Source organism: Eptesicus fuscus, chromosome 19 (genome assembly GCF_027574615.1).
Source record: "Eptesicus fuscus isolate TK198812 chromosome 19, DD_ASM_mEF_20220401, whole genome shotgun sequence".
NCBI lineage: Eukaryota > Metazoa > Chordata > Mammalia > Chiroptera > Vespertilionidae > Eptesicus > Eptesicus fuscus.
Window position 1 is genome coordinate 34,036,737 of NC_072491.1, and position 23,857 is coordinate 34,060,593.

The 23,857-nt window shown below is 41.9% G+C and overlaps 1 protein-coding gene across 1 annotated transcript; it reads right to left on the minus strand.

Moving 5' to 3' along the window:
* Positions 1-384: 384 nt before the first annotated feature.
* Positions 385-20,100, minus strand: GGH (gamma-glutamyl hydrolase). Its single transcript, XM_008143306.3, has 9 exons — positions 19,881-20,100; positions 16,136-16,250; positions 9,550-9,600; positions 5,673-5,757; positions 4,569-4,707; positions 4,189-4,295; positions 4,021-4,111; positions 2,542-2,679; positions 385-815 (listed from the first exon to the last, which is right to left on the minus strand). Exons 1-9 carry the CDS (start codon positions 19,984-19,986, stop codon positions 694-696), a joined length of 954 nt encoding a protein of 317 aa, XP_008141528.2. The 5' UTR covers positions 19,987-20,100; the 3' UTR covers positions 385-693.
* Positions 20,101-23,857: the final 3,757 nt, after the last annotated feature.

A 23,857-nucleotide genomic window follows, 5' to 3' on the forward strand; every position in this document is an offset into this window, starting at 1 on the left:
CTGCACTCCCTGCACATCTCCCTCAGCGGCCAGCCTGGACGTGCAGGTGGCTTGACTTCCTTTGTCGCCTGGTTGTGAAGAAAGCAGGCGACAAAGGAAGCCAAGCCTCCCACCCGCTCTACCGGCTCTGGCCCACGCTGCCATCTTTGTAGCCATGGGCACTGCCATATTATTCATGGAGTGATGGTTTATTTGCATATTACCCTTTTATTAGATAAGATGCACCCAAATAAATGTATGACAGCTTTCAAATTATTTTCCATGGGGGAAATAGTTCATTCATAAATAGTCACAAGTACTTATTGAGGGCCTGAATACTCCTGAGACTCAAGAGAGATCGCAGTGAACTGGAGGTAAGATTTAAAGAGTCTTCAGCAAGGATGGTTAGACTGGGTAGGAGGTGGTGTTTATTTCCAGAATCAATCAGAAAAAAATAAATTATCTGTATTTTCAATGAATTTTTTTCTAGTCTTGAGATAAAAGAAAGCTTTTACATGAAATACACTATGATTATTTATCTGTCCCACTAATTATCAAATGTGATATAGTCAAATATACTGAATAAAGATGCAGAGCCAGTAACAACAGAGAGACGAAATCTCAGTGGCTTTCCATTACTGCCATGAGTATCAAGTTATTAAAACAATTCCACCATGGAATTATTCAAAATTTCTGTCAACATATGGAAAGCTTTCAATTAAATATATAAATTTGCTGGAATGAAGAAATATTTCCACTATAGACGGGATGGAACTGATAAATCAGTGCTTCGTTCTCTTCAACAGCAGATTGAAAATGATGACCGTTTTTCCGAGCTGCAAGAAAAAGAAAATGTGAATTTTTAAAAGGATAGGATATCATTTTCTAAAGGTTACTTTATAATATCTCATCCTATCATCAGTATTAAGTGGGAAAATAGTACCCAAAAGGAAACATACCTTATAGAACTTCCCCCAAATGAAGGGGCACCTGATGTAGAGCAGTTACCTGCTGACACAGCTGCACGTTGCCCCACCCAGACCAAATGGGGTGCTCACGCCCCATTCATCACTAAGTGCCTACTGCGTATAGGATTTAATGCAGAGACTGGGGACAGAAATATAACCAGGGCAAGGTGCTAACACGCAAGAAGTCGAGTCTAGTAACCACACAGAATTAGAGATAGTAATGTTTTTATAGTCTATCTTCATCGAGATGCTTCAAGAGTGAAGAGGATGAAGAAACTGGCAAAGATGAGTCAGGTGGGGCCATGAGGCAGTTCCCACAGGCCAGGCAGAACTATGAGAGGCACGGAGAAGGGGGCAGGGGTCAAGTGTGAATGTAAGAAGGTAAAGGCTCAGACATTTTCCTAAGATCAAGATAAAGTAACTACAGGCTGTTGTGGCATGTTTTAAAACAAGGATATCCTATATAATAAAAGGCTAAGATGCAAATTGACTGAACAGTGGAACAACTGGTAGCTATGACATGCACTGACCACCAGGGGGCAGACACTCCCACAGGGGGAGTGCTGCTCAGCCAGAAGCCAGGCTCATGGCTGCAGAGTGCAGCGGCAGTGGCAGGAGCCTCTCCAGCCTCTGCAGCAGTGCTAAGGACATCCCCTGAGAGGGCACAGGCCAGGCTGAAGGACACCCCCCTTCCCTTCCCCCAGTGCACGAATGCTGTGCACCAGGCCTCTAGTTAGAAAATAAAGAACAAATAATAGCCCTGCCACGGGACAACACTGCAGCCAACTGCTCCACCCTGTTCTCATTTACTCCGACACACAAGACATGAAAACGCTTCTTGGAACTAATACTACACAAGGGAGAACTGTTTTTTTTTTTCTTTTAACTTGGGATTTTTGTCATGAAATTGCCCTTTCCTCTGAGCATAATTCTAAACCAGAGTGAGTTCAGTGTGGGCAGGAGGGTTGCCAAAAACTTAGGCCAAGCTTGGAGAGACGCCAACAAGGCTCGCTGAAGGGTTCAATGGCCACGCCTCACCAGAGTGATGCCTGCCCCTTGCAAGTGGTGCTTGTAGCTGTCTTATCCCAGAATCACTCAACTAAAACATAAGCATCTACAACCAATTCTCAATTCTACCCACAAACACAGCATGAAAAAAAATAAAAAAGCAAAGCTCAGAAGGATGAGTATATACTCAGTTTATATAATTGCCTTGAAAATATAACATCTAATTCTCAGAAAATGCTATAACTAAAGCATTATTCCTAAAAAGAAGACTAGTAGGGAAGAATATTAAAGAAAAAGTATTCAAGAAAGAAAGGGAAAAAAGAATCCAACAGTCTTTACACCACTGTTCAAGTATTCAGCACATTTCAGAGCACACAATATTATTAATTGAAATCATTGTCCTGGTTTTATTTGAATGCCTAATACCTCAATTTCAGGGCTTTCATTGTGATTGTTTTAAACGTGTGTTTTGTTTGGTTTTAAAAAAAAGCACTTACATAGAGCAAGAGTATATGAAAGTTCAGATGAGGGCATTTCCTTCAAAACCACACTAATGGAGTGATAAGATTATGTACCCACATATTACCTTCAGAAACAAAGAACTCTGCTAAGTAAAATGCAGCCTTCACAGCGTTGGGTGCGTGGGAAATGCCACTAAATAACCCCCACTCGTAAGGAGATTTCTCTGGATGCCACTGGACGGCATACACCGGATACTTGTACCCTGCATGAAAAACACAAACGAGTAAGTAGTAAGCAGTGAGAATATCTACCATGCTACTTACAACTAAATTACATTTTATGTCCTATGTAAACGTACTTTAACTCACTAACTCAGACAAAGTAAAACTGTGCATGTTCTCAGACACAAAATAAAGAATTTCAGTTCACAGTCACAATACAGTAATTCACTGATTTCCAACCTTTTACAATCTGTAATATGATTCGCTTTACTAGTTCATCAGAGTAAAGGAAAATAGTTGAGCCTCTGAGACAACTTCAGACATTTTTGAGCTGAGATTTCTCGAACTTCCCAATTAGTATAATGCAGGCCACACTCGAGCCTGCCGTCTGAATGCTCAAGGCTTGTTTACCACCCCCATCTCAGACTCCAGATGGGCAGGTCTCCTTGCAGCTCTGCAGGCAGGATTCATGGAGGGTGTAGCCTTCAGGTCCTGCTCCATGGGGTCCTCTCCATGTAGGGGGGTCCTGAGCTTTGCCTCAAGTTCTCCTCATTAATAGGAATGCTGACTTAAATACCCCACTTCAGCGGGTTTCTGTGGTGTAGCGGTCATCTGGCTCGCCTCACACACAAGAGGTCCTTGGTTCAAAACCAAGCAGACATTTGGTGCTCTCTGCCTTCCAGATTCCATGAGCTATCACCCCATCACCTCCTTCCAGGGAGCCCCACCCAAATACTCCACTCAGCCCTTGGGAGTTTTTGGCCTGAGTATCCTTATTTTCTCGCCATTTCATCAATGTATTTAGGAAGATGTTTTGCTGTATGTCAGTTGCACCTTTTGTTGTTGTCTGGAGGAGAACCTGTCAAAGTACTTAATCCACATTACTGCTGGGTGAAAAAGGCGAAGGGATTGGGTAAAAAAATAAAATACTCATAGACACAGACAGCAGTGTGGTGATGATCATGGGGAAGGAGGTGGAGGGGGGGAAATGATGATGGAAGGAGACTTGACTTTGAGTGGTGAGCACACAAGATACAGATGATGTATTATAGAATTGTATACCTCAAACCTTTATACTTTTATTAACCAATGTTACCCCAATAAGTTCGATAATTTTTTTTTTCTTAGAAGAGAGGACACTGTATTTATTTCTTCATCACTCTCTTTTCTTCCCTTCTTCACCCCACCACCACCTAGATGATCCAGGTAAACCACAGCTGCTTTGGAACATGAACAAAACACAGTTCCTATCTCCAAAAGTGCCCTAATTTCAATCTTCAGGCCCCAAAGTTATTGTGATTTTATTCATTAAAAAAACACACTATAAAATCAAAACTAATAAACATAATATGTGAAAAGTGTACATGTAGAGTGACATATACCTTCCATTGTTGAAATAAACTCAATCTTGCCATCAGTATTTGTAGTTAGTATATTGAAAAACGCCTTTAATTTTTCATTCTTCGTAAAATTCTGGAGTATAAAAGTAAAATAATTACTCCTATAATTAATCTAAATGCATTGATTTCATTACATAATTAATATGATACCATCTTGGAGAGGCTCCACTTGTGGAAATTTGAAGTCAGAGGCTCTAATTCTAAGGACAGCAACAAGTCAGCAGGAAAATTCCGGAACATTCTGCTCTGCAGTATACCTGAAGCAAGGTAGGTACAAGGGAAAGAATTTAAACACAGAAAAATAAAATCCACTGAAATCACTAATCTCCAGTCAAAGCAATGAGTTATCAAAATTTAAAATTTCTTAAGCCATCCTCATAATTTGAGTACAAACATGATCATTCACATCTCTAGCCTGTGTAAATAATTTAAAAATTAATAAATGTCATGAGCACTTTTTACTTGACATTTGCTACTTCCTAATCCTGCCCAGCTAACATTTCTTAAAGGGTCAAAAAGAGAATTCTTACCTTCACTGAAGTTCAGCGGCATTGTGATTCCCTCAGTAATTGTGGGCGTTAATAGTAACTCTCCACTGACCAGATAGGAAAGCTCTTCAAATCCAAGGCATGTGCCCCACACGGGAAAGTAGTCTCCATCATCAAAACTCTTTGAAAGAGAAAACGAAACTTATTCAACCTTTTCAAAACAAAAATCGTACTTTTGGTTTGTCATTACAAGGCTGGCACTTGAGAGGTACATGGATTTCTGAAGCATTTTCCAGGTTCCAAAAGGAAGCTGCCATTTAGTCTCCAAGCTCCCACATAATAACTCCGTTTTAACAAACTATCCAACCTTAGTTGTTTTGGGAAAGAAACTGACATCTGCCAGTCAACTACCAAATAATACAAGTAACAGGGACTATAAATATCAAAGACAATGCTAAAATGATAAAATGCCTATTTTTGCATCTTCTATAAATCTTGTCGCTTTGGGTAATTGTCTGGTTTTGAACACACTCCTTCCTCCATTATCTCAGAATTTATAGATACATCGACTAGGTGGGGACAAAGAGCAGCTTTCAAGAGGAGATGAAAATTAGTAATATATGAATAACGCCCAATACATAATAAAAACAGCCTACTAAGCCACCATGAGGACCCGGTTCCCATTAGCGAGCACAAATAGAGAGGGCCAGTCAGCAAGGCTCTGAAGGGCCTCTGGAGCCAGAATTAAATGAAACAGAAAATGAGTGATAGCGACCACTGGCTGCTCATGAGCAGACACCTCAAGAGGTGAGGGGATGATGAGGCTAGAGTAACTATGAAGGAAGTATTATCATATGCCTGAAAAGGAATTATCCCCATGGCAAATTACAAAAACCCATCTGGGCCCCGGTTGGTGTGGGTCCTCCCATGCACCAAAAAGTCGCAGGCTCGATTCCCGGTCAGGGCACATGCCTGGGTTGCAGGCTCGATCCCCAATAGGGGACATGCAGGAGGCAGCTGATGGATGATTCTCTCTCATTATGTTTCTATCTCTCCTTCCCCCTTCCTCTCTCTTTAAGAAAGATAAATAAAAACATGTATTTTTTAAAACCCCATCTGGAATAATAAGAAACAACTGATATTTACCTGTGTGGCGAGGCTGTAAAATATTTTGGCCGTGCGGGCATAACCTGACGTCTTGAGGTTAACGCCTCCTCCAGGGAAGAGGACCCTGAAACAACATCAGAAAGGATGCATTTCCACCCCGCCCCACAGAAACCGAACAATCTTTTTATTTTAAAACAACTCCTTCTTTATTGCATAAGCAACAAGGTCATTACAGAAAATGAGAAAACTAAGGCAAAAGAAAATCCTACCTAATAAAATGGTAATATGTAAATTACCATCACTCCGCTACGCCCACGACTGGGCCAGCAGGAGGCGCAGGGGGCGGGACTCGTGGTGGCCGGGGTAGCCGATTGGGCCAGCGGGATGCTGAGCTCGCGTCGCCAGCGGTGGCGTGAGCTCAGCGTCTGCGCCATGGCTGTGCTGCGGAACAGAAGGGGCCTTTGGGGCAGCGAGCTCACGTCCCGCCGTGGACCATCAAAAGTGGGGGAGCTGGGTGCCTGTCTGCTCCGGCACCACCAAGCCTTTCAGAAGCCTCCACCGAGCTGGAGGCTTCTGAAAGGCCTGGTGCACCAGCGGACAGGCACCCAGCTCCCCAGCGATCGAAAGTGAAAGCGTGTAGGGGACACTACACGTGCATGATTCAATCATGCACTGGGCCTCTAGTATGAAATATTTACCATCCTACCCATTTGTAAATTATTGCAGTTAAAAATACTTTTGTGCATATTCTTCCAAAACTCCTTTGATAAACAAGTTTATTGTTGGTACGGATAACTTAAGGTGAATAAATGGGGTAGGGGGAGAGAGGACACAGAGCTAGAAATCAAGTAGAGATAACATCCGAAGTACAGGTATGTTTAATGAAGGTGATCTGTGATGCCAGCATCCACTAGAGGTCCATTAATCATGAGACAGGTATGGCTCACAAAGAAATTTCTTTAACTGTAAAGAACAAGCTGATCATAAAAATATATGTAAGCTAAAATTAAATATCCATGAGAATTCAATGCTATATTATCACCCTGAAATCTCTTCAGTAATAGTCATGGGATTAGAAGAGTTTTGAAAAAGAACACAATCCCATTTCTAGAAGTCTAGGTGGGGGGAAGTGGGGGAAGTAGCAAACATTTCATTTTATTTTATTCTACCCATAAAGGTGAGATATAGAAAAATATTTACTATGTTTTTACATCAGCTTTTGAAACCAATTCTAAACTTTAAACATTATAACAAGACTTGAAATAAGCAGGGATAGACCAAAGAGATTATAAAAGTTAGGTTAAAGGTATTAACATTTTGAAAATACTTAAATATGAATTTGAGATATGTGAAATGCTGCTGCTGAGATGGTTGTTCATTCAACAACTACACTCTGCTTCTTGCATGAGCCAGGCTCAGCATGAGCCTGGACAGCCAAAGATGAGTAAGTTTTGCTGTTAGTAAGATCACAGTCCAGTAAGAAACATATAAAGTATGAGGTGGAACACCTGCCACAAAACCATGCAGAAAATGCTACAACTCAAAGTGGATCAATGAAGACCCATTAGCAGTTCTCCCTTTTCATCAACTCAGTACTTAAAAGGCTGCCTCCAATCAAACCTGGTATGTTTAGGCACAAAATCCTTTCATCAAGTAAAGCTTGACTGCCCCTCCCAGTTGACAAACTCCTTTAAAGCCAGGCTCTGCCTTTCCATCTCTGGGCACCCCCGCAACGGGATGGGCTCTACTGCATCCCAGGGGCCGTGAGGGTGCTTCTGCCATGGCAGAGCAGTGCTCATTTCCCGGCGTGCATGGGGAGGTTCTAGCACAGAGTCCAGCCTGGGATTGTTTATCCTTGCCCGGGCCAAAGGACACTGAACGTAACGGGCATTTTAAATGTTTCACTAAATTGAACTGACTTTATAGTAAATATTTACGGAACCAAAATGAACTGAAGTCTGATGAACAAGAATAGATCGATCTAGAGACAAATGGTAGGGGAGGGGGGCAGTTAGAGAGCAACCAAAGGACTTGTATGCATGCATATTAGCATAACCAATGGACACAGGCACTGGGGTGATGAGGGCTTACCCGGGGTGGGAATGGCGGGGGGGGGCAATTAGGGAAAAAAGGAGACATATGTAAAACTTTAGACAATCTAATCTAATAATAGACAAATATGCAAATTGACCGCACCTTTGCTACACCTAAGCCACGCCCACCAGCCAAGCCACACCCACCAACCAATCAGGATGAGTATGCAAATTGCCCCAACAAAGATGGCGGCTAATTTGATTATCAAGACAGCGTCCAAAGAAGCCAACAGCTGCAGAAGGGAGTAAAGCTTTGAAGAAGCAAGCAAGCGGGAGCGGGGGGGGGGGGGGGGGGGCGGTGGGGGAGGGGGGAGGAGAAGGGTGGGGCGGAGGCAGGGCCGGGGGTGAAGGGAAACGCGGGCGGGCTGGAGGAGAAGGCGAGGCGGGTGATAAAGGTGGAGCGGAGGCAGGGCCGGGGCCGAAGGGAAAAGCGGGTGGGCTGGAGGAGAAGGTGAGGCGGGCGAACAAGGGAGGAACGGAGGCGGGGTAGAGTGCAGCAGGAAATCCTATTGCAGGATTTTTCCTGCAACGAGAAAGCTAGTAAATAAATAAAAACAAGAAAAGCAGATCTTTAAACACACACACAAAAAAAAGAACTGAAGTCTGAAGGCAAGTTTTAAACACAGCCTTTTTTAAAAAAAAATTGTAATAAATGAATACAGCTTTTAAAAGTTTTTTTAAAAAAAACTCTTTTTATAAAAACTTTACAGTAACAGACTCTCTCCATCCCACTCCCAATCAGGAAGAACCACCGATAAAATCTGCTGCATTGACCTGACAGATTTATGTTACACCTGTCACCCTCCCCGCTACCTTAAGAACCAAAGTAAATGGGAGTACACTACACATACCACTATGTGCCTTGCTTTTTTCATATAATATCACATTGTTCAAGTAACAACAGTGTCCAAAGCAGCACCGACAGGTATCCCGCTTTTTAACCTGTCATACATTCTATCAGATATAGACAGCCTCCTTTATTTACCTAATTCTCAACTGATGGACTAATGGGTGGCTTTGAAATTGAGTGTATTTCAAACAGTGCTATAGTGCATATGATGGATCCAACTCTACACATGGGGGGTATATACTTATAAAATAACTTTCCTTACAAAGGATTTCCTGGCTCAAAGGGTATGTGCATTTTTAATTGCAATTGGTATTTCAAAACTGGCCCCCAAAAGACTATGTAACTTACACAGCCATAAGCAAAGTACGAGAATACTTGTTTCTTCACATCTTCACCAAACAATATTAACAAATTTTCTGATCTTTGTCAACTTAATAGTTTTTAAAAATCTTTTTTAATTGCTATAATTAGATTTCCTTAAATCATGCATAATGTTGAACATTTTTTCATATTAAAAGTTTTTTTTTCTGTGAGGTAACCAATCATAACTTTTTTGGTGATGCCACAGTATAGACAATTTTTTCCAAGTTCTATTCAAATCACCTTCTGAAAGAGAACTGAGTAGTATCCTTAGGCTTAAGATTTATAAATCCCCTAAGCTAGCAGTACACCATGCCATTCAAAGTGGCTTCAAAATACTTAAGACAGGCATTAAAAGAACAAAGACTATGTCACACATTTTAAAAAATGATATATGTCTACTGTGTAACATTAATTTCTTAAGCTTCCTTCTCTACAGGACAATTGCATCTCTCTCTCAACAATGTAATTCCTCTGAAAGAACTCAGAAATCTAACGGTAGACCACTGTAAGACAGTTACACAGAAACACATGGAATACTTATGTGTACTTTTTTGCAAGAGCAGACTACATAGACCTCACACACCGTATCAAGGCAGTGCTGCCAACTTACCCATTAATGGATCGGAAAAGCTTTACATACTCTTCATCTGTAAGATCAAGCCTGAAAACAAGAAAAACAGTGACAAAACATCCATTTCCCAAACCTATGAAAACAGTCAGGCTCTAAATGAAGTCACCGCATTATTGTTAAAAGCCAGATGAAAAATAATTCTTAAATACTAGGTAATATCACCTCTCTACCTTCCTAGAGGCATCTTTTCAAACTACATGAAAGCCACACAATTATATCCTTGTTTTGCTAATCATACAAGTAAACATGCTTTCCTTTGGTCTAATATAATTTAATATTGTGAAGTATGTGTTCATATGCAAAATATTAAAGACCATGAGATTTGGGGATACAGAGAACAAATTGATGGCTACCAGATGGGAAGGGGGTTATGGGACTAGGTGAAAAAGGTGAAGGAATTAAGATGTACAAATTGCCATATATAACAGTACTCACAGGGATGTAAAGTACAGCATAAGAAATATAGTCAATAATCCTATATAATAAAAGCCTAATATGTAAATTGATCTAATAGCAGAACAACCAGTGGCTATGATGCACACTGACCACCAGGGGGCAGATGCTCAATGCAGGAGCTGCCCCCAGCCTGCAGGCCCCAGGCCAGCCAATGTGGGTGCCAGCGGGGGCCCCCCAATCACCGCACCAGCTGCCCCGCAGAGGTAGGCAACCGTCAGCAGCGGGGGTGGGGCCAGCAAGTGGGCGGTGCTAGGCCGGCTAAGACGGGCGTGAGCAGGGGTCCCAATCACCCCAATAGTCGCCCCACAGATCGGCCTGATCGCTGGCCAGTCCTAGGGACCCTACCCGTGCACGAATTTCGTGTACCGGGCCTGTAGTATTGTAACAACTATGTATGGTGTCAGATGGGTACTAAATAGACTTACTGGGGATCCCTTCATAAGTTATACAAATGCCTAATCACTATGTTGTATACCTGAAACTAATATAATATTGTATATGTCAACAGTAATTGAAAAATGAAAAAATTATTAACAACAACAACAACAAAAAAAAAACACAGGAGATTTAAGCATTGGTAATTTCTCCACTAGTCAATTTTATGTAAGGTCTAAACAGATATGTATTAACATGCCTGTCTTAACTCCAGGCAGCTTTAGCAGATAAAAACAATCCATAGAAAAGCCTCCCACCAGCCGAAACCGGTTTGGCTCAGTGGATAGAGCATCAGCCTGCGGACTCAAGGGTCCCAGGTTCGATTCCGGTCAAGGGCATGTACCTTGGTTGCGGGCACATCCCCTGTAGGGGGTGTGCAAGAGGCAGCTGATCGATGTTTCTCTCTCATCGATGTTTCTAACTCTCTATCCCTCTCTCTTCCTCTCTGTAAAAAATCAATAAAATATATTAAAAAAAGAAAAAAAAGAAAAGCCTCCACCATGCTTCACTCCCCCCACCACCAACTGCAAAGGTCTAGGGACTACTGTGTATTCAAAAGTTAGAAGAGTTGAGATCTAGGGAGGGATGACATGCAGATCACTGTATACTGGCTTAATCTGGCCGTGGATTATTCTGAGGCACCTTCGTCAAACACCCTGTGAATTCTTCCACTTGTTTATATCTTCCTCTACCTCTTTTTTCAATGTCCTGTAGTTTTCTGAGTACAGGTCTTTTACCTGCTTGGTTAAGTTTATTACTAAGTATCTTTAATTTTTTGTTGAAATGGTAAATGAGATTTTTTTTTTTTAGTTTCTCTTTCTGAGAGTTCATTATCCTATATAATAAAAGCCTAATATGCTAACTGTCCAGTCGACCAGTCGGCCATTCAACCAATCAAAGCATAATATGCTAAGGCCGCTCAACCGCTCGCTATGATGTGCACTGACCACCAGGGGGCAGACAGTCGACCAGTCGCTATGACATGTATTGACCACCAGGGGGCAGATGCTTCAACCAGTAGGTTAGCTTGCTGCTGGGGACTGGCCGATTGGGACTGAGCGAGATGGGCTGGACATGCCCTGGAGCCTTCCTGCTGTCCCTCCCCGGCTGGCCAACCTCCCACATCCCTCCCTGGCCCTGATTGTGCAACTGTGGGGTTGCAACTGTGGGGTCACTTGACCTGGCCTGCACCCTCTCGCAATCTGGGACCCCTCAGGGGATGTCAGAGAGCTGGTTTTGGCCTGATCCCGCAGGTCAGGCTGAGGGACCCCACTGGTGCACCAATTCATGCACTGGGCCTCTAGTTGGTATATAAAAAAACATAGATTTCTGGGTGTTAATTTTGTTGCCGAATTCATTTATTAAATCTAATAGTGTTTTGATGGAGTCTTTAGGGTTCTCTATGTACAATATCATGTCATCTGCAAATAATGACAGTTTTACTTACTCCTTTCCAATTTGGATGCCTTTTATTTCTTTTTCTCGTCTGATCACTACAGCTAGCACTTCCAGTACTATGTCAAACAGGAGTGGTGAAAATGGGCATCCCTGTCTTGTTCCTGTTCTTAGGGGAAATGGTTTTAGTTTTTGCCCATTGAGTATGATGTTGGCTGTAGGTTTGTCATATAAGGCTCTTATTATGTTGAGGTATGATCCCTCTATTCCCATTTTGCCGAGAGTTTTTATCAAAAAGGGATGTTGAATTTTGTCAAATGCTTTTTCTGCTTCAATTGATATGATCATGTGACTTTTATCTTAAAATCTGTTATTGTGCTATATCACATTTATTGATTTGCAGATATTGTACCCGCCTTGCATCCCCAGAATAAATCCTACTTGGTCATGGTGTATGATCTTTTTAATATATTGCTGGATCTAATTTTCTAATATTTTGTTGAGGATTTTAGCGTCTATGTTCATCAGAGATATTGGCCTGTAGTTCTCTTTCTTTGTAATGTCTTTATCTGGTATGGGGGTTAGGATAATGCTGGCTTCAGAGAAAGAGCTTGGAAGTGTTCCTTCCTCTTGAATTTTTTGGAATAGTTTGAGGATAGGTGTTAGTTCTTCTTTGAATGTTTGGTAAAATTCCCCTGTGAAGCTATTAGGACCAGGGCTTTTGTTTGCTGGAAATTTTTTTTATTACTGCTTCAATTTCATCAACATTATTAAGTGGACACCTCTGATGCCCTGAACTTGGCTGTACTAGGCCAGCAAACCCCTCTGGGCTCTGCTCTAACTCCAAATGAGCTGTGCAAGCTCAGGTCTGTTCGGAAGTTATAATAATCCTTCTGGCAAAGAGCCACAAAGCAGCGGGTGACATTGCAATGCTGCTTACCATTCTCTTACATGGCGGATAAATGGGCAGGTGGCCCTGACTTGAGAAGCGACAGGGAGATGAAATGTGAGTTTACTCATTCCCAGTATTTTGCCAGTTCAATCTGCCCAAACTGTGCCAACAATAAGGGAACCCTTCAGGACCCAGAATCTCCCCCATGGATATTTAAATCAGGATGGGCAGCCACCACCATCAGGAAACAGAATGGATTTAGACCACTCAGCTACACTAGGGACTTCTGACAGCTAGCCATGTAAGCTAGCTTCAATCATTTCATTCATTTTAAACAAATGGCTTCAGCATTGTCCATGACTGAAGTTTTGACCCCTGCGTATCACATTAAGAGCCGTAACTGTTGAATGTTTTGGGAGAGGGAGGCTGTCACAGACTCAAGTGCCCCAGAGACCTGCCAGGGACAATAGGCCAGGTCACATACTTTGAATGCAGATGTTATGTGCATGTTGTGAGACTTTTTTGAAGCAAAAGAACTTCTCAAAGAAAGAGAAATAGTTCCCTCTCTCTTTAACTAAAAAAACACCGTGTAAGCCAGGTAATGATGACAAATGACACAGCATGACAAGGAGTGAAGGGCATTGCTGCCAGTGGAGAGCACTGGCTCCACTTCAAATCAGCTCCAGATAACTTTGTTAAAAAAATAAAAAAAAAAAAAAAAAGAGGCCAAAAGTCAAGATTTTATTAAAGTCTTCTGATTTGCTAATGTGTAAAATGCTTTATAATGCTGTGTGAACAAAGCACATTTTTAAAGCAAAAGCAGCCCGTGGGGTGCCACGTGCTACCTCTCAGGAAGAGGAGTCTCTGTGGGCCCCACTAATCCCACAGCGGGAAACCGGGGTAACCTGAGAGCAGCAGGCACCTGAGAGAGAAGGTAGTAGAGAGAAGACAAGTGAAGACCAGAGACAAACTTCTTTACCTATTCCAGCATTCTGCCTATGTCTCCCATCCTCCTCCTTTTCCCTCTAACCTGCAGGAGTTGGCTCCCAGCATCCAACCTGCAGAAATGAACCCGACGTTATCAGTGAGATCCTCTGTCTCGTTCTGCATTAGGTAACCCTGTGCAGGTTACTCTGGGAATCTAGCTGCCATGTGTTACGTGGTTTTTATATGATCCTATGATTCTAATTCCAAGCAATTTACTTAAAAAGAACTCTGGGAACCCAAGCTGGAAATCAACCTTTATGCTGACAGTCACATTTTCAGTGTCTGTCACACATGCCAGTACTTGGTGAATCACTGGTTTCAACACTTCCCCCGTTTCAAAACTTCTGTCTTTCTCATCTCTTCCTCCCTGTACCCTTACACTAGTCATCAAGTCGTGTTTATTTTCCTTAAAATAATATTTACCTATCAAGGCTACAACCTCTGTTCTAAGACAAACCCTCCCCGCTTCACAGCCTAGTGCAAGTCTCTGAACTGGTACACCTGCCTCTGTCCCTCCTACTTCCCACCCAGGCTGTCGGCTCTAATGTCCTAGAACAGTGGTCGGCAAACCACGGCTCGCGAGCCACATGTGGCTCTTTGGCCCCTTGAGTGTGGCTCTTCCACAAAATACCACGTGCGGGCGCGCACGTACAGTGCGATTGAAACTTCGTGGCCCATGAGCAGAAGTCTGTTTTCGGCCTGGGCGAGTCTATTTTGAAGAAGTGGCGTTAGAACACTCAAGGGGCCAAAGAGCCGCATGTGGCTCGAGAGCCGCGGTTTGCCGACCACTGTCCTAGAAGAACGGCTTGCAGAAAATGTTTCCATAATCAAAACTTTGAAAGGCGGTTCTGAAGATTCCCTGGAGCCTCTTCTGCAGCTCTAAAACTCTGGTGCTATCTGGTCTCCAAGTAAGATTTCATTTGAAAAATTAGATCTGCTACTGAGGAATTAAAGACTAACATCAAAAGCAAATGTTCATCTTGGGGTAGAGACAGCTAAATGTAAAATAATGAGTAAGAAGACAATCCTTGCCCTAACCGGTTTGGCTCAGTGGATAGAGCATCAGCCTACGGACTGAAGGGTCCCGGGTTCGATTCTGGCCAATGGCACACGCCCGGGTTGCGGGCTCAATCCCCTGTAGGGAGCATGCAGAAGGCAGCCGATCAATGATTCTCTCTCAACATTGATGTTTCTCTCTCTTTCTTCCCCTTCCTCTCTGAAATCAATAAAGAAATATATATATATTTTTTTTAAAAAGACAATCCTTATGAAGCTAAACATAGAAGCATTTTGTGATATAATTCTCTAAATTGTAATACTTGCATTTTGATTATTAATATTCCATTTGAACAGTATTTTTGGTTATAGATTTTTTTGTTTGTTTGTTTGTTTGGGGGGGTTGTTTGTTTTGTTGTTATTCATCTTCACTCAACGAGGATATTTTTTTCCATTGATTTTTTAGAGAGAGTGGAAAGGAGGGAGATGTGAGAGGAGAGAGGGAGAGAGTACGAGAGAGAGAAACACTGATTGAGAGAGAAACACACGAACCAGGGCCGGGGATGGAACCTGCAACCTAAGTACGTGCTCTTGACTGGAAATTGAACCTTTGGTGTGCAGGCCGAAGCTCTAACCATTTATCCACACTGGCCAGAGCATAGTACAGTTTTTAAATGCAGAATTATTTACAAAAGCAGTTTGCACAGAGCAAAAAGTGGTATTTTGTGCGTGAGATCACTTATAATGGATTAGAGGGTGGTGCTGGAAGCTTCCAAAATACACTAATTTTGGATGATAAGATACTGTGAACACATAAAGTTTTGTTGTTAAAAAATTCAACTCTTTCCAAATCAATATATGGTATGAATCATTTTATTCTTACTAGGTCATTACATCACAAAACCAATGTCGCTCTTTTAAAACTGTAATACCTGCAGTTTATACTGAAGCAACACTGCTGTATTAGTTACTTACAAACTTTTAAAGTAGAGTGTGAAGGTACTTCGAAAGTCATCTTCCAAAAATCTCCTTTATTCCCTAAGTGGACCCTTACCCAAAAATTATGGAATAAAGGTGGTAAAGTTATAGATTATTTTACTCCACTAATTTCACGATTGTCTAATGAGGACCGTCTTTGGGGTTGTAAAAAAAAACAACTATCATTTCATTCTCTATCTAATACATATGACATACCTCTAATGATGTGAGAGATAAACATCACTTCATACTTTAAGCAATGTAGTGAGAGACTTTAAGCATCAGATCTGTGACAAAAATCAGGTGCAGTAGTACCACATTTAAATGATGCAATCAAAGGGAGGCATTCATTTTAGAGATAAAAGCTAATTTTAAAGGTAAAACAGCAGTGTTATTTATACAGTGTAAAAAAATACTGAATCATACCTTACTGGTACAACTCTTGCACCTGCAGACTCCAAATACTTTACATAGGATGCAGCAATATAGTATTTTCCCAGGTTTTTCATTTCCTTAGTATTGCATGTTTGCATTAATATTCCTAAATTACAAAATAAAAAGTTTTAGTTTCAAACAATTGCCTTTTTTCTGCTCAGAAACTGAAACAAATCACAGTAAAAATATAACAACAACAACAACAACAAAATATATATATATATATGACAGTAGTTCCCCCTTATCAGAGGTTTAACTTTGTGAGGTTTTGGCTACCCACTGTCACCTGCAGTCTGAAAATATTAAATGGAAAATTCTAGAAATAAACAATTCATAAGTTATATATTGCACACTGATCTGTGAGGCATGATGAAATCTCAAGCCGTCCCACTCCACCCCACCCCAGACATGAACCCATCCCTTTATCCAGCATCTTCAAGCTATAGATGCTCCGGACCACTTAGTGACGGACTTGGTTAGCACATCGACTGGCTAGGACAGCAGTTCTCGTAATGCTTATTTTACCTAATAATGACCCCAAAGTGCAAGACCAGCGCTGGCAATTCGAACACGGCAAAGAGAAGCTGTGAAGTGCTTCCTCAAGGGAAAAGGTGAGTGGAGTACAATAAGATATTTTGGGAGAGACACCACGTTCACCTAACTTTTATTACAGCATAGCGCTGTTTCTTGAACACGGGTTTGAACTGTATGGATCCACTTATACACGATTTTTTTCAATAATTATATACTCGGCCCTCTATATCCCCACATATGCAGATTCAACCAACCACGGATCAAAAACAGTATTTTTAAACCAGGGTTGGGAATCCGCAGATGCGGAGGGTCGACTTAAATTATATTCAATTTTTCAACTGTATGGGTCAACTGCATTGTTATAACTGGTCTATTTTATTATTTATTAGTTATTGTTACTAATCTCTTACTGAGCCTAACTTATGTTAAAATTTATCATATATACTTACATATATATGAAAATACATAGTATATTTAGGGTTTGGTATTATCCATGGTTTCAGGTATCCATTGGGGGTATTGGAACGTATTCCCTACAAAGACAGGTGGACTACTGTGCTTTACTCATTTAATTCCCAGAATTAAATATGAAGCTTCTCCTGCAAGTGCACCCACAAACTTTATAAAAGGAACAGTGGAAGCTGATCTGAGTAGCCTCCTCTCTCTGCCCTCATCAGGGAGGCCAAGTAAGTCCCCAACGCATGTTTACAGTAGCACCAGCCTCCTTCACGCAGCCTTAGATCTACAATGGGTCTCACAGTACATACAGATCCTTATACCTAGAAGGAGGCCTCTTCCTTCCCACACACACTCAAAGACGCACTGTTTCCTTGACAACAAAGCAAGAGTGGAAATATCTTCTATCCACATCTCTCCGACATCAGCAAAACTACCTCAATCCAAGCAAACATCTTGCCTCCCCCCAGCTATTATCATTAATAGCCTCTTAAAAGGTCTCTCTCCAACCTTTCTTAAACCACCCCCCACCATCTCCAACCAGTTCTCCACATGGTAAGAAACCTGATATCACCATTCACTCATTCATTCATTCACTCACTCACGTAGTATATATTACAAAATCACACCACATAGCAGGCACTGAACTAGGTGCTGGGGACACATAAATGAATAAAACAAATAAAAATCACTGCCCTGTGGGCTTTAATTTAGTGTGTGGGAGGGAAAGGAGAGAAGACAAAAAATAAATAAACAAGATAAAATACATAGTGCTATGGAGAAAAGTAAAGCAGAGGAAGAGGTGTGTGTTTGGGGATGGGGGGTGTCCCATCTGTGGGGGAAAGGGGATCTCTTAAACATGCTTGCGAGGCAAGTCCTCCCCGAGAAGGTAGAACATGGCATTTGATCCAGGACCTAAGAGAGGTGCGGGGCCAAGGCATATGCAGATATCTGGAGGAAGAGAGATCCGGGTGAGGGAACAGCAAGGACAAAGGCTCTGAATCAGGTGTGTGCCTGTCACATTGCAAGGAGTCCATATGGACCAGAGCCCTGTGTGAGCTAGAGGGAAAAGCGATAGAAAATGAGATCACAGAGATAGATCAGCAGGGTGTACCTCCCCGCACTCCAATGGGCTCCTAAGCTCTCATAACTATTACAGGACCCTATGTGCTCTGCCCCACCTACCTCCCTGGCTGCCTCTCACCACTGGAACCTCAGCCCCAGAATAATACCGAGTCCCATCAAAACACGTCTCTCCAGAGAGCACACCTGTGCCCGCAGCCATCCCTACTCCACCGTTTGGAACACTTTCAGTGTCTCTGCAGGTGACAAGAGACAACTCTCCTGTAGTCCCAGCTTCTTACAACTGTCATTTTCTCAGACACTCAGTTAATATATACCAAATGCCAAAATCTGTTCAGTAAGACTGTTTTTCTCCCCATGGATAGGTTGGATCCTCTTAAGGAAAACAAAATTTGGTAGGGCAAAAATTAGGGAGTGTCATAGGAAATGGGAGTGGTACAGGGTAGGCAAGGGTGAGGTGCCACAAGGGAGAACTGGGACATGTGAACACAAGATACCAGAAAGGAGAAAAATACGTACATGAGAGAGACGTATCCGCCTCCCCTTGCTTCCACACATACTCACTTTCCCCATCTGGGGAGAAAAGTTGAGGCTCTGTTCCAAGCCCCTCAGAATGTGACCAAAATGTCACCCATACTTTAAAGCTATCTCACAACTTTTCTGGCTTGTCTTTGAATCCTTTGCACTTCCTAACTTAATGCTCGGCATGTAGTAGGTGTTCAGTTAACTATTTTGTCTTAATTGATCAGGGTGCCCAAAAGCATATTCATTCTTTCTACATTTGACCCTGAACTACCACTGTTTCTAGAAAAGGGAAAAGAATACCCCTCCTCTCCTTTTCCCCCTCCTCCCTGAACCCACAATTCCCAACCCACCACACAGAATTACATTTTGAGTTAATTCTCCTTGGAGAATCTAACCTCTAACTTACATAGCTATGAAACAAGGCAGTCCAATGTCCAAATACTGATACACAACCCATTTGAAAATTGGGCATTACCAATATAAAGGAAAAGACTCTCATCTACTTTGCATTTAGTTACAAATTAAACCAATCTTAATTGCTGGCATAAATTATTTCTGGCACGTTTTTATTCCAGGCTGACTTCCCACGGGTAGCCTTCTCCTGCCCTGTCTCAAATCCTTCTGACAAAGCAAACGGATTTGACTTTTTAAAATATGAATTTGTTGGAAACGAAATATTACATGCTTCATTTGAACCCCACACAGAACTGGCATTAGGATCACACGGGCCACTGCTGCCCTCCACTGCTCAAGATGACAAAACCCGAGGTAAGACCATAATTTCTTGAATATCTAGTCAACTCGATTTCTATACGTACAGTGCATTGCATCTTGAAACATACCCTCAACCAGTGAAATTTTAATGACTATAATGCATGCACAGAATTTGCTTCATTCATAGAAATCCCTAGAGAATAAAACAATCTGCAAGGTTTTCTCCACCCTCCCAGCTTTAAAGGCCTGTGAAATCAACCAGGCATCAGCGTGGTTTCAGCAAGATGCACACGGCGTCCTGGCGCGGCTCTCCTGCCCTGCCTGTGGGCTCCCGGCGCACCCTCGCTCCACGGTCTTCCCCGGACCCGACGCCTCCCCGGAGCCCGTGGCAGGAGGCGCCAAGTTGGACACGGCGCCTTCTTACCGATGATGGGCTTCTGGGTGGAGGCAGGGGCAGCGGACAGCCGGAGGGTCACCGCTGCGCACAGCAGCAGGCCCAGCGCGTACAGCAGGTGTCCCGGGCTCGCCATGGCGCCGGCCGCCTCCCGCCGTCTTTCAAAGGCTCTGCGGCCGGGTGGCCCGGAGCGGCCGCTGCGTGGCCGCGAGGCGGCTGGAGGGCGTCCGGCTGGGCGGCGCTCCGCCGCGGGGGCCTATGGGAAATGTAGTCCCGGCGCACGCGCGCAAGGCGACCTCGGAGCGGGGGTTCCAGGGGCGCCGTCGTCTCACCCGCCGCATGGCTCGACCGCATTCAGCCACCTGCTAACCCGCGATTGGTGCGCCCGCCCGTTCGGCATCGGCTGGGTGGGCCCGGGGTGGTCTCCCCTTGCAACTGTTAATCAATGTGATGAGGTCACAGCTGGGGCGCCCAGCTCAGACCCGCGAAGAGGAGGATCCTGGGTCCCTGCGGGACCCCGTCACCAGGCAGCTTGAAAGGCGGCGAGGGATTCTAGAAGGCGCCTGAGAACTTTGCGCCAACTGTGGCTCCTGCCCCAAAGGCCAGAGCTTTGTAGTGAGGAATGCCAACAGCCACGTGGACACTCCAGCGTCCCATGTAAGGATAGGCTGCGACTTAGGGGGTGATTGCCACATCCTGTTATTTCTTTGCAGGGTCGAGGCATCTGGAGGAAAGCGGCGCCTGGGAAAGGGAAGGACGATGGATGTGAACATGTTCCCAGGCGCATGGCCTCACTTCAGAACTGAGTCGAGGAGGGACAACCCCTGGCATCTCCTGCAAAGTGGCAAGGCCAGGCGAGGCCCTCAGAAGAGGCTCACCGACGTCTCTATTAGCGCCATCCGCAGACTGTGTCCTATAAACGGGAGGCATATCTGATGGCTTTGGTTCCTGTTCATTAAAAGTTTTTTGAGGGTTATTTTTAAAATTTTGAGATTTTTAAATAAATAAATAAATAAATAAAATTTTGAGATTTGGAATCACTCTTTTCATGGTAAGTAGGTAAGACAGGAAACTTTTTTTTTCTGTGTGTGAAAAAGTAAAATGTATCGATATGGATAATATTAGGTGGAAGTGCCCACCTATAAGGCCCAAATTAAATTCAGAATAAAGTTGAAGTATTTGAAAATCTACTCAATCACTGCTCAGTATTGAAGATGCCAAGATGAATTGGATACTCTCTTTTTCTCAAGAAGCTTACAGTTCAGTAAGGAAAAAAAGACAGGAAGAGAACATGATGTATGGAGAGAATAACAGCATGGTTTTGGCATATTTCAAGGAGAGTGACTGCAATAAGGAGTCTAGTTTGACAAGAAACTGGAAGGGTGTGGTGAGAGATAAGGCCAAAGGATGTGGTTAAAGATATTGTGAAAGACCTTACTTACTCAGCTGGTTTTGAACATAATTGAATAGATGAGGAGCCTTTGTAAATATGAATTTGTGATTCTGGAGCTCAAATCCACGCAGGAAAAAAATTAAATTATTACTTGGCATTATACACAAAAATAAACTACAAGTGAGTAAAGATATAAATATGAAAGGCAAAATAAAACACAAGAAAATGCAGAAGTATATATTCATGACTTTGGTGGTCAAAGGATTAAAATACAAATGTTAATGGAAACATTTGATAGATTTAACAATATAACTAAAACTTCTATATAACTTTAAGCAAATTAAAAGTAAGGTACAAACTTGGAAAATATGTTTACAAAATATAGAATTTTAAAAATGTTCATTTCTAGAATATACAAAGAACTAAATAAGAAAACACAGCAACCCTATAAAAAATGGGAAAAGAAGGTGAAATACAAAGCAAATCTTCACTAATCATCAGGTAAATGCACATTAAGACAAAATAGCCCTAGCTGGTTTGGCTCAGTGGATAGAGCCTCGGCCTGTGGACTGAAGGGTCCCAGGTTTGATTCCAGTCAAGGGCCCATGCTCGGGCTGCGGGCTCAATCCCCAGTAGGGGGCGTGCAGGAGACGGCTGATTGATAATTCTCTCTCATCAATGATATTTCTTTCTCTCCCTCTCCCTTCCTCTCAATAAATCAATAAAAAATATATATTTTTTTAAAAGACAAAATGTCACATGCTTCAAATCTACAAAAATGTTAACCTTGATTATAACAAGAGTGTAGAAAAATGAGAACTCTCTTAATACTGCTGGTAGACTAAATTATTACAATAATTTTTTACAGCAATTAGGCAGTTTCTGGTAAAGGTGATGGTGCACTTATTCTGCAATCCAGCAGCACTTTTTGGTGTATGTAAGTAGATACCCTAAAAAAATGCTTGCATGTCTAAATGAAGACATTTATACAGGTATGTTCTTTGAAGAATATTTTTGTAATAGTGAAATACTAAATGCAATGTAAGCATCAATAAGAGAATGAATACATAAATTGTATAATTAATAAACTATTAGCATGAAAATGAATGAATTGGAGATGCTTTTCAACAGAGACCAAGTTCTTTTGAGAGATAAAGGGGTCAATTATGCTTGGGTCTAAAAGATAATGGCAAATGCCTAAACCAGAATCTCTCCACACGTCTTCAAAAACCATTAGGTGTTAAAGGAGTACGAATGAAATTACACATGATCCGTGCCTTTAGCGATACTAGGAGATAGAGGACAGACACCACAAACATCAGATTACTAGAATATTGGTAAGTATCAAATTGCAACAAAGCTGGAAGACTGGATCTTGAGTGGGAGAGACAAGTCTTCAGAGAATCTTTGATAAAGAGAAAAGGAGAGTGGAAGATATAGACAAAGCATGAGCAAAATCAAACCCTGAAAGAAAATGTCAAACATTAAATGCTATAATATTGAACACAATCTGGACCTCGGTAGATTATAATACTAATTATAGGAAAAGAGTCTTGAAAATGAGTGGGACTAGAATTGTCAGCTTCAGGTAAGTATTGCTTCTAAGGGAGAATCAGCTTTATTGACAAGGGAATAGTGTCCCTTAATGATATGGCAGTGAAGGGAAAGAAGGATAGAAGGGGAAAATTAAGGATCCTGTAAGAAACAAAAAAGTCATGCCAGCCACCCCTCCTCACCCCAACATATACACCACCACCACCACAAAAACACCTGCTGAAGAAATTACACTTCACTATATTGACAAAATACACACTTTTCAGCCAGGAAGGTATCTACACACAAAAAAAGCCCATTTTTAGAAAGTCAAATCAACACAATACAAAACTACTTCAAGAAGAAAACAGATAAGGTGAATTATAACATTTCATCTAATGAAAATTCTTCCTCAAAGTACAGTCAAACAGTTACAAAATAAAATATCCTCAAGCATAGGATAAATATATGTGTATGTGTATACCAACCAAATATAGATGAGAAGTTCAAAACCTAAGGACAGAAATGGGCAAAAAGAGGAAGAAATGCCATAGGAGTTGATCAAATCAGAAAAAAAAAAGTTTGAAGGAAAAGACAAAACCACCTCAGAAATGAAGAATTACCACTGTCTGTCCAAGGCAGAAAAGATTCAAGTGGAATATTAATACAGATCACTGAAAAAGAGAAAGAAACAACCAAGGAAATGAAACTTACATAAATAAAACAGGTCAAGAGAGAAAGTGCTTAAAATGGAAAACAGGCAGAAAAGATTTAACATATGTCTTATTAGACTCCTGAAAGGAGAAAAAAATGAAGCAAAGGAACAGGACTAATGTTTATAACTACAATCCAAGAACTTGGTGTAAATAAGAGAAAAATGGTAAAAATTGACCTGAAATGATCAACTTAGCAAAATGGTTGGACATTGAGGAAAAATAAAAAATTGTTAAGGCCACCGGGCAAAACAATCTATTTACTTATGAGGGTAAGAATACTTCAAAAGCAACATAAAATTAAGGCAACAATGGGACATCATTTCAAGAAAAATTTAAGTAAACTCCTATTCAAGGATTCTATACAT